We start from the raw sequence: 14011 nt of genomic DNA on the forward strand, positions 1-14011 counted from the left end.
CTATTATTTATGTGAGCAGATCATAAAACATACAATATTATTTTGACTTTCAACTGCAGTATCTGGGTGTGGTAGTCCAACAAAATTCTATTGAAAACAATTTCAGTCAGACCCACATATTTTTATGCATTTTAAAAGTCCAGTTTTAGTTTGACTGAGAGAATAATTAGTTTTTTCTAATAACACAATGATTGAATTGAATCCTTGTGCCTTTATGCCACAAGGTCAGTCAAATAGAAAATGAACGAAAAACATACTTGCACTGCCAGACACAGTTCCAGTCGTTGAGGAAAGGGTGGGGCTTGTCCTCAATCATCAGCCCATCTTCCTCCTCTATCAGGGCATCTGTCAGTGGAGGAGCCCACAGCTGGAGCCGCTCAGTTGCTGCTAGGATACGGTTCCCTGAGGATAAAGAAGCAGTAGCTTACACACCTCACATCTACTGCTTATTACTACAGTAAAGAGATCCACATGCACACACCGACTCTTACATAATCTAAGTCACTCCAGACAAACCAAAGGGAGGCTGTGAGTTGGAGCTGCGCTTACTGTGTGGATTGATTTAGTTAAGACAGTTTAACACAGAAAGCAGAGGTGTGTACCTTGTGGGTCCCAAGCCAGGTTGTATGTGATTGCATCGAGGAAGAACTGTCCTGTCTTTTGCCACTGGTAATTAAGATGCTGTTAGTGACAGAAAGGCGACAAAAAACATGCAATGTTACTGGCACACACGTGTGATTCAGGTCACTGGGTAGTGATTTACAGCACTGCATAGAGCATATTTAAAAGAAACTCTGTTTAGTCTCACCTTGTGCCGTTTGTTAGGGTTGATAGAAAGGGGTTCAAAGATGCAGACTGTGTTTCCATAGGATGCAGCAATCTAAAAATACAGAGCTGTGTTCATCATCCAAGCATTACTCAACCCTATCAGTACTTCTGCACAGTCATTCACAAAAGACAGAGGCAGGAGGGGAGTGATGCGGGAGAGCAGGACAACAAGGAGAACGGAGTACAACCATACCAAACACAGGAGCAAACACAGCTAACTATTCCTCTTTTGCGCTAACCTAATTTATCACATCTCCTGGCTACATGAGGAAATGAAGATGGCGAGTAGGAGTGTGTCTGAGTGTGCACTCAACACTTACCCTGCCAAGCTGGTGGGAGCACTCCACACAGCCCACCTGTATGTTTCCATTCTGAGCTCCAGGGATAATCTGCACACACTCAAAATCACTGGCCAAGATCACGACATCACAGCCAGAGCCATAGGCCTGAAGAAAGACACATGAAGAGGAAAGCAATCAGATTATAATGTTACCCTCCCTGTAATCGATTCACAGAGAAACTGAAACTAAGCATGGTAAACATCAATGCAAAATTCATTTGTGCTTTTAATGTTTGGTTTCTTGACAAAGATTATATTTCATAGTTAACTTTTTTTTTTACAGATCTGTCCAGTAGTTTTCTCAGATATTCAAATGTTAAAGTGAACATATTTTAACATCGGGTACAATATTATGCCACATGAATAACTGAAAGCAGAGCATTGTTGCACTCAGTGGCCCTAATATGAATATTGCATTAGCAGAATGAGATATTACAACAGGCTGAGCACAGAGTAGCAGTTACATTCATCCATTAAAGTGTTGGCAGACTTTGTGGTAATAATATTAGCACATACAGAACCACACAAAAAGAAACAGGGCAATATGACTAACAATAGATTATGTTATAGAGATCCACTGCATGAAGAAATAACCTATATATGAAATAAGCAGACATTGTTTTGTTGCCCTCACATAATGGCCAGATGTGCTAAGATTTGGATAATTGCCAGGAAAGTAAACTGATACACTGGTAGAGTAGCTTCTGACAACAAAAAGCCATGTGCAAAATGGCAGATATGACAGCAGCAACTGGGAGACGGACGAGCTCGATCGAAGAAGCGGTACAGTCAGGATGACAGGCTCGTCTTTCATTATTCACGAGAATAGGAGGAGAGGCTTGGAAGCACTGGCTCACACAACAGGAAGTCACTGCCAGGTTTATAATGCAAAGTGACAGATGGGGATTAAATTATAGTGAAGACTGTCATAGGAGTATACTTTACACATTACAATGTAATATTTGGGAGACAGGTAGGGGCAGAGCAGTGTTCTGTCATTATTACGACAGTATTTCCTCTTGCACATTACAGCTGGAAATAAAAGCAGTCACCGTCACGCGCCGTCTAGGAATGATCTGCACCTCTTTCTCATTTATGATCGTTCACACACAGCACACACACACACACACACACATTAGAGAAGGCGCGAGTCCATTCTACTCACAGTAATTTGGACCTGAGAGGATCTTGATCCAGGCTAATAAGCTTGAGTGCATCGGCTCTGAGCTGAATGATTATGCTTTAAAATAATTGTGTACTTCCTTTGGATATGCGTCCTGTACTTCTTTCATTATACATTAAAGCTGAAGGACAACCTTTCCAATTCAGTTAATGTTTAGTTGGCTGGATATTTGGCTGATTCAGCAAAGTATGCAATAAAGAATCTACCAATTCTTTCAATATGTGTCCGAGGATACGTAGACAACCAACGAGTGACACACACCCTGAAGCAAAGTGTCCTCCCTGTCAGTCATGTACAGTGTTTGATCTGCGCACAAGAGCGATGTTGACGGCATTGAATAACCCCCCATTTTAACACATCAACAATGACAAAGCAACTGCATCTAAGAAAAGCAGAAAAACAATGAAATGGAACTCTAGTATTATGCACAATCTTTAACTGTATCTATTTGAATATAATCTACTGGAGATTAGGCTTACTTCCCCAGAAATACAGGATGTGAGAAAACAGATATGATTAATACTAATGATGATGGTGAAATTCCAAACTGACACCAAACCCATGTTTTTCAATAATTGTACACAGTAGCTGATACAGTTACTGATATTTAGTTTGTTTTATTTTTCCTGTTCTTATGAGGCATTCTGAAGTCGTTTAACCTCTGATTCAACTCCTGTAAAATATATTCAGTTTACATAGCCCACATAAACATCAGTGTATTTGCTGATATGGCTGATAACAGTCATCACTCAACAGCCCAAACAACACATCAGTGCATAAATACTATTAAATGAACAAATCTGGAAAACCCTTCTATGTCGTTCTTTAATAAGCTTGGGCAGCAAACTTAAGTCAGCACACAATGTCAGCTTAGCATGTGTGAAAAATACTATGTTCCATAAAGCTAACCATGATGAGGACAGAGTGTAGCTGCTCTTCAGGGTAAATACATAAAAATGTGAATAGAGTCATGTGTTGAAAGTAGATAAGCGGAAGAGAGAGATATCACTTCTGCCTTCACTCTATCCCCCACACGATCACGTGGATCACACAGTCACACATCTGCTGCCATGTACACTGTCATGTTGGGACAAGTAGCTAACTGACTGAGCTGCAAATATATTGAAACTGCTTGGTTGTGACCTCAAATAACCCATGGCAAAACCTATAGCTCTGACCTGTACTTTGATCCCACCGTCCATACTCACTATATGTGGGCCTTGTTATTCTCTGCAGCATGACTGCAGTGAAACAGCAGACATTTACAGCCAAACTCCACCAGGTCCAGCCTACATTATGGTGCTTGGTTAAAACATAGCCAAACCTAATCAGTGATGGCAGCCACACAGGCTGAATTTGCAGTAAATTCATGATGTGCGAAATGGAAAGTAAAATTCTGTTTATTTGATCATCTATGAATAAATGACAGATGCACATGATGGGGTAGATCTGGAGCTATTAACCATGTCATTATGAATTTAACATACTAACAACAACGAGTCAATGTCCATTTTTTGTAAATGGAAATACACTCACTGCAACTATATACCTGAAGAAAGTCCACAAAGCCTGATGACATTAAACCTGAAGGTGTAGATTCACTGACATGTTAGATTTCAGTGACTCAGGTCAGTGGCCATGACGCTCGGTATTTTGTAACATCCGTGCTTGCAAAAATACAGAAACTTGAACATTCCCAAAGAGGATATAAGCCTTTTTTAGAAAATCCACCTCCGGCCAACTGACATAACATTGTCTGCTGATATATGCATTATAATCATCATTAAAAATTTACTAAATTTGGATAAAAAAACAGCCTTGTTAGGTACACAGGCACACCCTCTCTCTCGCTCTCTGTGCTATTTTTAGCTGATCACACATCTGTAGCTTTGCATATCAAACCCAAAAGGCTGTTTGTAGATAAACCCACCACATCAATCACATGTGACAAGGCAGTGTAATAAAAAAACAATCTCTCTAATTCGAGGACATTATAATCTAGTCTCTAGTGTAGACACTGATTTAAACAGTTATTCTGTCATTTAAACAGAACAAACAAAAATCTGCAATTGACAAACCACCGTGAAAAGAAAAAATATCTTGCATAAATAATGAACAGATCTCTTCCATTTTCGTTTAATTTTGTTTCATTTTATTCTTCATAGGTTCGACGATTCTGACAGTGGATTCTTTCAGAACACATCTACAGACACCTCAACAATACGTCCACTTGCAGAAGCCATGGAACACGGAAACTAACGACACGGTGACGGAATGATTCATTAAACTATGAAGCCCAAGACAACTGCTTGCTCATTGGTACACTGGTTGCTGAAGGTTAGTAGTGGGTGGGCAGGGTCTGGCCTAATGGCCCTTGAGGTCAGTGTGACTGTAACTGAATTAGACATGATGTTTCCTGTTCTTCAAATACCCTCTCAGACACAGAAAGAAAACACCAGGCAGAGAAACAAGGGGCCCTGTAGCAATGAGCCAGGCTGTAGCTGCACAACCAGCACTGTCCTGTGTCGTTGAGGAGATCTGACATTGGGTACAATGCCTGACCATTTGTGTTAGAATGGCCTGATGCCACTTTTCCCCGTCACATTCTGATCACAACCGTGAGTATCTACAGTATCAATACCAATATAAGTCTGATACAGTAATTTTTTTTTTAGCACAATGTCACATTTGTACTGACCCTAACCCTAACCCAGTCTTGGTCTCAAGACCACATTTTGAAGGTGTCAGTTCTTGGTGTATAGATGACTTGAGGGCAGACGGCAAACTCAACACCAACGATATTAGATATATTTTTTATAACCTTAAGTTTAAAGACAATGGAATATCGTCAAAGTGATGCAACAAAGATGGTGTTATGTATGTGTGCACGATCCATTTAAATTGTAACAACCTGAATCCATGTTTTGTGAGACTCGTTTACAGAGTTCAAAGAACTAAGCCTTTGTGCAGAGTGATTTTTATCCCCAAATAAGTAGAGCCACGAAGCGAGTTGTGGATTATCTCAGCTATTTTTAGGTTCAAAATATCATCAATTTGTAAGCGCTGGTAGGAACGGATAGTGGGTTATTTTTTATATATACAAGTACGATGTCATCTGCATACCGTCCACTGCGATGTTCAGAATTTCCAATTGTTAGCGCTGTAAATTAAGTGTGCAATGTAATGTTCATATAAAAAGGCTGAATTGTAATACAAATAACAGAAGCGATAGCAGGCACCCTTGGCACGTTCCTCTGTCTGGACAAATTAAAAGGTTTGGATACAGTAGTGTTGGTCAGGACTTCTGTGCTTGTGTTGCTGCACAGCAGTTTTAACCACTTAATTATATTTTTTTCTAAGGCCAAATCTGGAGAGTATATCAAATTGGTACAGCCACTTTACCCTGTCAAAGGCCTTCTTATCTAGGGATAGAATGGCCACATCTTGAGTTTTAGCTTCCGGATAAGTGAAACTTTGCCTATAATTTTGGAGATTTAGTTTCAAAGTGAAATGAGTCAGTGAGATTTCCATTTGGAAGGTGATTTACCAGGTTTTAGAAGGACTGTAACTCTAGTTAGAGAAGAAGACAAGAAATGTGTACTGAATTTCTCTTTCATCATGTCCAAAAAGGGAGTCAACAATCCACCTGGGCCCACTGCTTTACCCTCCTCACGCTTGCAAGGGCTTAAGATAACTCTGGAAGCTCTATTTGGCTATCCAAAACAATAGCCAAACATGACAAAGTACTGATTGAATGATCGATTGATTGATCAAAAGTTCTTGATCATCAGGAGAAAGAGTGGGAAACACAGGGATATCAGGCTCCTGATCAGGTGTCTTAACTGATAAATTTGATTTATAACGTTTTTTTTCCACAATATCATTTAAATGTTTCATGTATTGCTTCGGGATCCACACTTCCGCTTCAGGTATCTCCTGGATTTTTCGTCGTTTTTTTAGTTTGCAATATTCAACAATTGCATATCACTACTTTTTCTACTTTGTGCAACCCAAACCTTGAGGCTCAACAAGACAGACAAGCAAATACAAGTCATTCAACAGTACTCTTATGTTCAGTTTCTGTTTGATCAGCATTATGTACAATGCATAAGGTCAGCAGGGATTTGTCACGAGCCCCCTATACAACCTGAAGAAACCAAAGCACACACGGAATAAAGAAAGGAGCGTAAGCATATTTTAGGTCAGTACTATCAGATTTCTGTTGTTTTATAAGCGTTCATTTCAACACAAAAACACAGCCAGCCCTCAGCTCTCTCCTGCTCATGTATCCATATATGGCTCTCTACGTCACGGGTGGCGCAGCTGATGCTGGGATGACAGCGACCTAACGATCCGTGAGGAGGATTTAACGCCAAACGGTTGCGAGTTGAGCTACTTCTGCAATCTCGCACAAATACGCACTGAAATTCAAGTGTCCCCCTGGTGCGCTATTGTGTTTCGCTAAAAACTACGGGCTGCAGTCACACCTGTCGTGTTGCTCAGCAAAGATTTCACCGGAACGTGCGTCCCATTTGCAAATATTCTACGTTAATGTTGTGGCTGCGCAGAGGGATTCCCTTGCAGTAATATAACGTTACTAGAAGCAGCTAAAGGTCATTTGTGTGGCTAGCGGTTTCTGTTTAGAGGGCTATACACAACATAACGGTACAGTTGAGCATCTCCGTGAGGGAACTAACTCACCTCCTGAAAGCCTGACTGACTGATAAGTCAGAAAAACAAGTGCTTGTAATATGGACCCGATATTTTTCAGTGCGGCAGTTTTAGCTAGCAACACTACCCGGCTAGCCAGCGCCTATAAGCTCGCTAGCCAGCCCGTTTACAGCCAATGTAACGCTAGCTAACCAGGTAGCTAGCCAGTTAGCTAGTCAAGCGTTAGCTTCAGTAGGTGTCATCCTGAGTAAATAATATCAAAATAAAGCTTCTCACCGTGAAAGGAATGTCATTCACGCTTCCCACCGAGTAGCAGCAGTCTCCGGGGTTCACAGCTCCCGTCAGCACCTGGTGCAGATGCATTTTGCTTCTATTTTAGCAGCAAGAAGGGTATATTTTCTTATGTTCTTTAATTATTTATAACGAGTCCACCCTTTCGGTTTCTCCGTCTAGTAAGGACCGGGGATTCCATCAGTAACACACGCGCTGTCCTCGGCCTGGCAGTGTCGTCCCTCTCCGCGGCGACACGGATTCGTGCTCGTCCCGTGTGAAAGCGATCTCACCTGGCCCTGTCATCGATTTAATCACGTAAAACTAGCCGTCCGCCGCCTCCCGCTGTCAACACCATCCTCACGATTAATCGTGGGAAGCCGAGGCAGCAGGATCTCTGCAGAGAGCGAACCTGACATGCGCGTTCACGACGTTTTCCAGGCACGACAGAATGGTTATAGATCCGCGTCATCTAGAATGTGGATTACCATCTCCAGTATTTTTACCCAGTGCTAAAATGAGTGTATACACGTATTAAATCCCTTTCAGGTTGCCTTATGTATTATTCAGAATTATTTGAAAAAAAAAAAAATATATATACCTCAAAGATTAGTCGTGACGCTATCTGGGACACTGTGACATCTGTTCTAGTATTTATTTTCTATATTTACTCCCCGCTAGTTGTGTAGTGCAGAGGGTTCCCACACGGGGGAGCGCGGCCCCTGCTAGGTGGCACCAAAGCTTCACCACTGTGCCACACACATAGATTCAGTGGCTTTCAAATAAGTTCAAGTGAAAAAGTGCACCTCACTCATAATTATTGATTGGAAAAATAGTATATATTGGGAAATATTTAACATATTTATAAATTCAAATAACTGTACACTTATTTATTCATTTTTTTAAGCTATTTTCAACCCCATCGCTTGAATAGCTTGCATTATGCACCCATAGAAACCTACTGACAAAATCAAAATGACCAAATAAAATACTGTATATGTAAATGTAAATGACTCTATGCAGTCTGTCAGAGAAATTTTAATCACAAAGAGCGCCTACAGCTGCTAATTTTGACTGGAAGTAATTCATAAATACAAAAAAAACACAGTGCTATGTTTACGTTCCATATAGGTTTCCTATGTTCCAATTAATGTGTACTTCTGAAACAGTAGTCTAAGCTCCTCATAGCGTACAATACATCTGGCTGTGTCTTCTGCGTACCTTGAATCTCACTTCTGTAACAAAAAAATGTGATTACTGTGCCAATTATGAACATTCTACTTTACATTTTCCACACAGAGAGTGGAGGAGAAGTGTGACCGAGACCCAGGTGACTTTCAGTGTAGGACTAAATGTTCCTCATCTCCTTATCTACTCTGACTGATGGGATTAAATGAAGCTAATCTCCATAATAATGTTTATCCTCTTGCTATTTGGTACCTTTTCTTACATTTCCATTGTCACACGCTCTGCATTGTCGTCGTCCATTGTTCCTGGAACTGACGAGGAAAACTGACAAGGATCCATGGTAGCGATACACAACCACACATCATTGCATTAGCGCGGTTATTTAAGGCGTTCTAACATCAGCATGTCGGGCCTGCCTGCCAGCCAACATGACACACGGGATGACAGAACAGAAAATTGTGAGGCAGCAGCCTGGAGAGAATGTGACACATACGCATAAGCAGTGTCAACAACAATGGCCCGGCACACTCATCATGGAGGATGTGTAATACTGTGTCTGTCCTTTTAGCATTTACTGACTGTTGCTTTCTCGAGTGTCACTCGTTACAGCTGTTCTTCAGTCGGAGATTGGCCACAGTGTACGAGTAATTCACACAATCAGGTAAATTGAAAGGCCTGAGTTTTTGCCAGAAACCTGTCTCTTTGTTTTTTCTGTCTTTGGGCAGACTGCAGTGACGGCATGTGATCAAGACTTTAAGTGCATTCCCTCCCAGCTGTAGTTTTTACCTTGAAGCACCTCTCTCTCCGGCTAATAAAAATAAATCTAGCTATAATATGTCTGACTTTATGATCGTTTGTGCTTCTGCTCCTTTTTTATCAGTCTGAAGGGGAAAAGAGAGACAGCTTAATGCAGATTCCTAGCTGGTTTATTCGTGTGTGATGATGATAAGGAAATAGTTTCAGAGATATTATGTATTCAGAAGAGTTTGTGCAGAGCAAAGAAACACACTGTTCTGTGTTGTCCTTGTTCTTTTCAGTTGAATGTTTGTCATGTTATGTTTAATGTACAGCGTATGCAACAAAAAAAATTCTGACATATGAGACTGCACTAGCCGCAGCATATATAACCTGTGAAGACAACAGTGTAATTAGAGCAAGCGATGAGCTTACACAAGTGTGAAAGTCAGAGATGGTGAATAACAGCTACTGTACCTTTGGATATTGCAGTAGGGTTGTAAGAGGGTTGATGCAGTGTTGTGGTAGTCCCTGCACTGCCGTTGGGAGACATAGCCTTGATCTACAGAGAACAGAATTAAATGCATTATAGATTTTCTCATTTCATGGATGGCTGCTAGCAGTTCTCCAGAGTGGCCCTGCCTTGCAAGACATTCTGCTCCACAGGACAAACACATAGCTGGGCCTATTTTGCTATTCAAAGTGACCAATCCATTTAATATTGTTGATTTATAATAAATCATTATATTTACTTAACGACGCTTGAGCACAATGGTGTCTCTGTGGCTGCACGTACTGACATTTCCTCAAGACTAAATTATTACATTTCAGAACTTGTATTTGTTTGACCAAGAAATGCCACTGACTCCTGTCAGTCCTGTCTTGCAATGTTAAAGAAATTGTGTAGTCATTATTAGCTATTAGTCAGACAACTGAACAACAACCACTTTGAAACTGGTAATTAAAAGTTGTAGTGCATAACTTTTGTGGCTTTTTGGTCTTTATGTTATTATCCTGTCCCGATTTGGTCTTTGTCAACAAAAATGATGTAACACTATTTGTATGCTATTAGGTTCTGTCAAGCAATACTATTCGACCAGAGTGAGGGAGCGCTTGAGTGTATACAGCCAGAGCGCAGAGGTGGGTGGGGCTAAGAGCGGTTTATCCCTTCTTTGTGTTTTCAGTTGTTCTCCAACCGGTTTGCAGTCGTCTTGCTTTACTAGCACATTACTGCTGGATAATTGTACATAATCCACCTGTCTTGACATAAAACCAATCACTTCCTGTGTGCAGTGTGTCTCCTCCACCACACTGTTCATAAGAATATGCAAACCTAAGAACAAAGCAACAGATGATGGTGATTTAACTTAAAAAAGAGTTATTTGCAATGATTATACTTTGACTATGATGTCTCCCCATGAATGTACATACACTATACGGACAGCTGAATACAATACTTAACAGGTGTGGCCAAATACTATAATGTATGTTACCAGCAAAAACTAACACAACAACACTAAAAACAACTCAATTGTATGACTTTGTTTTTCATTAACCCAGAATGAGCCTCAGGAGCCGGGCCAACTCCACAGAGGCTGACATTTTGGACCACGATATTATTACAGTTGCCAAAATAAACATCTTCTGAGTTGTGGAGGCTACACACGTGGAATGGAAGGGTGAGTGGATATTTAGCTCCAACATTTAAGTGCACTCATATGTATCTGCTACAACCATAGCCCCGTTTCATCGCTATCCGCTTGGAATGGAGCTAAAATGCAGCGAGTCAGTGGCACAACAGTAATGTTTTAGCCGATGTTCCAATTAGGATCATTTTTGTGTCATTGGCTACGAACCCTTATCCAGTCACCCGTGGTGGGGATATTCCAAAGACCCTGAAGGACAGAGAACAAGAAACAGGATTTGGAAGCAAGCTCAGAACAAACCGTACAAGTGCTCAACCATTCAACCTATTCATGAACAGATGTGCAGTACATGCCTCTGCTGTCAGAGCATGCTGCAGCCTCAGAGCATGCTGCAGCCTCTGTGTCGCTGGGTTTTATGTTGACAAAGCTGGTTCTAGTCAAACAAAATAAAACTACTAATGGCAAACTGATCAAACAAAATGTCAGAATAAGTAAAACACATTTTGAACACACGGTCGAAATGTAATGTGTCCAATTATAATCCTTTTTCTCAGCAGAGACTTGTAGTGTATCAAATTATGACTTTTTGGTAGTCACAATTATTTGCATCCATGCTCAGATCAGGAATACTTATGATGAATATATCGGTGCAAACATTTTTTAGATTTCACTGTTTTCATTTGTTTATTTCACCGATTTGTACACATTTCTAAAGATACATATTGGTAAATGTAATCACTACGTCACTAAGGTTGGAAGCATGGATGGATGCTCATGTTTTCATGTAACTGAGGGGGGAAACAATTACAGCAATAATCACAATTTGAGAGCAATTTTCTTTCTTTTCTTTTCAATCAGAAGGTGTTTTTCAGGCCACGATTGAGTTTAATTACTGCCTCTCACACTTTGGGGCTACAGTCATTTCCTCCTTTTGGTGTGAATATCCTTCTCAGCTGCACTCAGACACACACACACACACACACACACACACCTGCTTCTTCACCACTTTACAGTAAGTCTCATCTGTTCTCAGTTGCTATTTCCTCCTCCTCCTCTATCTCTGTCTCACACACACACACACTGCAGTCCTGCCCAGACTCACAGATTTCTGTGTCTGCAGAGATACAGAAGATTGATGACAGCTATTCCACGGCATCGTCTCCGTCTTTGACGCCGTTCTTTCTTCTCTTTCTCCCGTCACCCTCTTGTCTCTCCCCCCCTTCCTCTCTGTGAAGAAGGTCAGCCTCTCTTACTGTGGTTAAACTCGTCCATCTGTCTTTCCTTCATTTGTGCCCAGCTCAGCCTTGGGCTAACTGACGAGTCTCTTACTCCCGCAGTTGTTTCAGTGACGCTCCAAAGACACTGTTGGTGTGTGTGTGTGATTGATTATGACTTCCTTTCATATTCAGGGTTTCATGATCCTGCTCATATGAGTGTCTGTGTGTTTGTGTAGTGACGTCTCCTCCAGCACTCATGTAACAGGTTAATCAAGTTCTCACCGTCACCCTTGTTGAGCTTTATTGCCTTTTTTGTTGTTGTTTTTTTTTTTTTCCCATCTTATCCACATTTGGATCTGTTCTATTTTTATATTTTTATCAAGTGCCAGGGCTCATCTGTGCATGTTTGTGTGTGTGTGTGTGTGTGATGAACTGTGGTGTATATGTTTTAGACACGCTGGGTTTAATTCAAAGTACTGTGAGGAGGAGAGGACCAGATGGTGTGTGTGAGCAGATTTCTGAGGTAGAGCTGAAAGAAGAAGATCAAGGGCTTGGCACACAAACACTAATGAACACGCATGCGCGAGCACACACACACACACACACACACACACACACACACACACACACACACACACACACACACACACACACACACACACACACACACACACACACAAATATAAGTTACTGAATAATTTTTGACATAAATTAATAAATAAAAAGGAGAACAGGAAGCAAAAACAACCATGTATTTTTTACTTGAAAATCTACATGGTGCATATACATTCATTATATACAGATTTACACTTAAAAGCTTGTTTGTTGGTGCCAGACAGGCTGGTTTGAGCAAACACAACAAAATCATCTAGAGCAGTGGTTCATTCACCTTTTTTATTCCAAGTACCACCTGAGAAAATATGGAGCTCTCCAAGTAACACCGTTATCGCCAAGGTTAAAATACACTGGTGTAAACCCTCCTCTTCCTCACATATACTTCACAAACAGGCATAGTGACATTAGATTAAGATTTTCCTCCAAGGACCACTGGTGGTACACGTACCACAGTTTGGGAAACATGGAGCGAGAGAATGTTCCAAAAAAAGACACATATCCAATTAGCATTGATTCCAGAGGTCAGAGGAGAATGACCAGATTGATTTGAAATGGTGGAACAGGCAACAATAACCTAAAGTAACCTCTCATTACAATCAAGGCATGAGGAAGACCATCCCTGAATGCACAACACATCCAACCTTGAATCACTTGGTCGACTGAAGCAGAAAACTACACTGTGTGCTGCTCCTGCTACTTAATTAGATCCTTCTATAGCAACTAAAGCAGCTGGTGTGTGCGCATGCTCTTCAGGCAGGTGACTATACTCTGACATGAGTCTACAGACTTTGCATGTTCAATTATTTATCCACAACCTCAAACATTTGTTTGTAGGATAATGTGTATTCTATCATGGTGTTTTTGCAGTTCCTCTATCCACTGTGAGGATTAGTCATATCCTCATAGAAACTTTTACTGTTGGGTAAAAGTTGTCTTTCATTTTCTTTTAACGTGGAAATCCTACATTGTGTTTTATGGGTGTTGGACACAGAAAAACTCTTGGCAGTGGCAGAAAAAGCAGCTGAGAGATCAGTCATTGACATTGTGTTTGTACAGCAGGGGTCAAAGGCTGGTGCTCTGAACTAGTGTAAGCTACATGATGTTCTGTGTCAACAAAAGTCAGTGGAACGATTGTTTGAAAATGCCAAAAGTACAGCGTCCCTACTTAGTTAGTGTCTTGTTCAAACACATACAGTAGTTGGCAGTAGACAGTATTTGTTTAAAGGATATTGCCCCTTAGTTTGCTTAGTAATAGTTTGTTGATTTGATGGCATGGGCGCTGTCCCACAGTCAACCACCAGATGGCACCATGGACTCG

The 14011-nt window shown here is 40.9% G+C and overlaps 1 protein-coding gene across 1 annotated transcript in view; it reads right to left on the reverse strand.

The window, feature by feature from the left end:
- Nucleotides 1–7414, reverse strand: part of dmxl2 (Dmx-like 2) — a 38886-nt gene extending 31472 nt beyond the window's left edge. The window contains exons 1-5 of the mRNA XM_083900818.1: nucleotides 7299–7414; nucleotides 1149–1274; nucleotides 809–880; nucleotides 603–681; nucleotides 258–402 (exon numbers count right to left, since the gene is read on the reverse strand). Coding sequence (XP_083756944.1) covers nucleotides 258–402; nucleotides 603–681; nucleotides 809–880; nucleotides 1149–1274; nucleotides 7299–7385 — 509 coding nt within the window. The 5' untranslated portion in view covers nucleotides 7386–7414. The remainder of the gene's footprint in view (nucleotides 1–257; nucleotides 403–602; nucleotides 682–808; nucleotides 881–1148; nucleotides 1275–7298) is intronic.
- Between the last annotated feature and the right edge of the window lie 6597 nt (nucleotides 7415–14011).

Source organism: Microchirus variegatus (genome assembly GCF_963457635.1).
Source record: "Microchirus variegatus genome assembly, chromosome: 14".
In the NCBI taxonomy this organism is placed as follows: Eukaryota; Metazoa; Chordata; class Actinopteri; order Pleuronectiformes; family Soleidae; genus Microchirus; species Microchirus variegatus.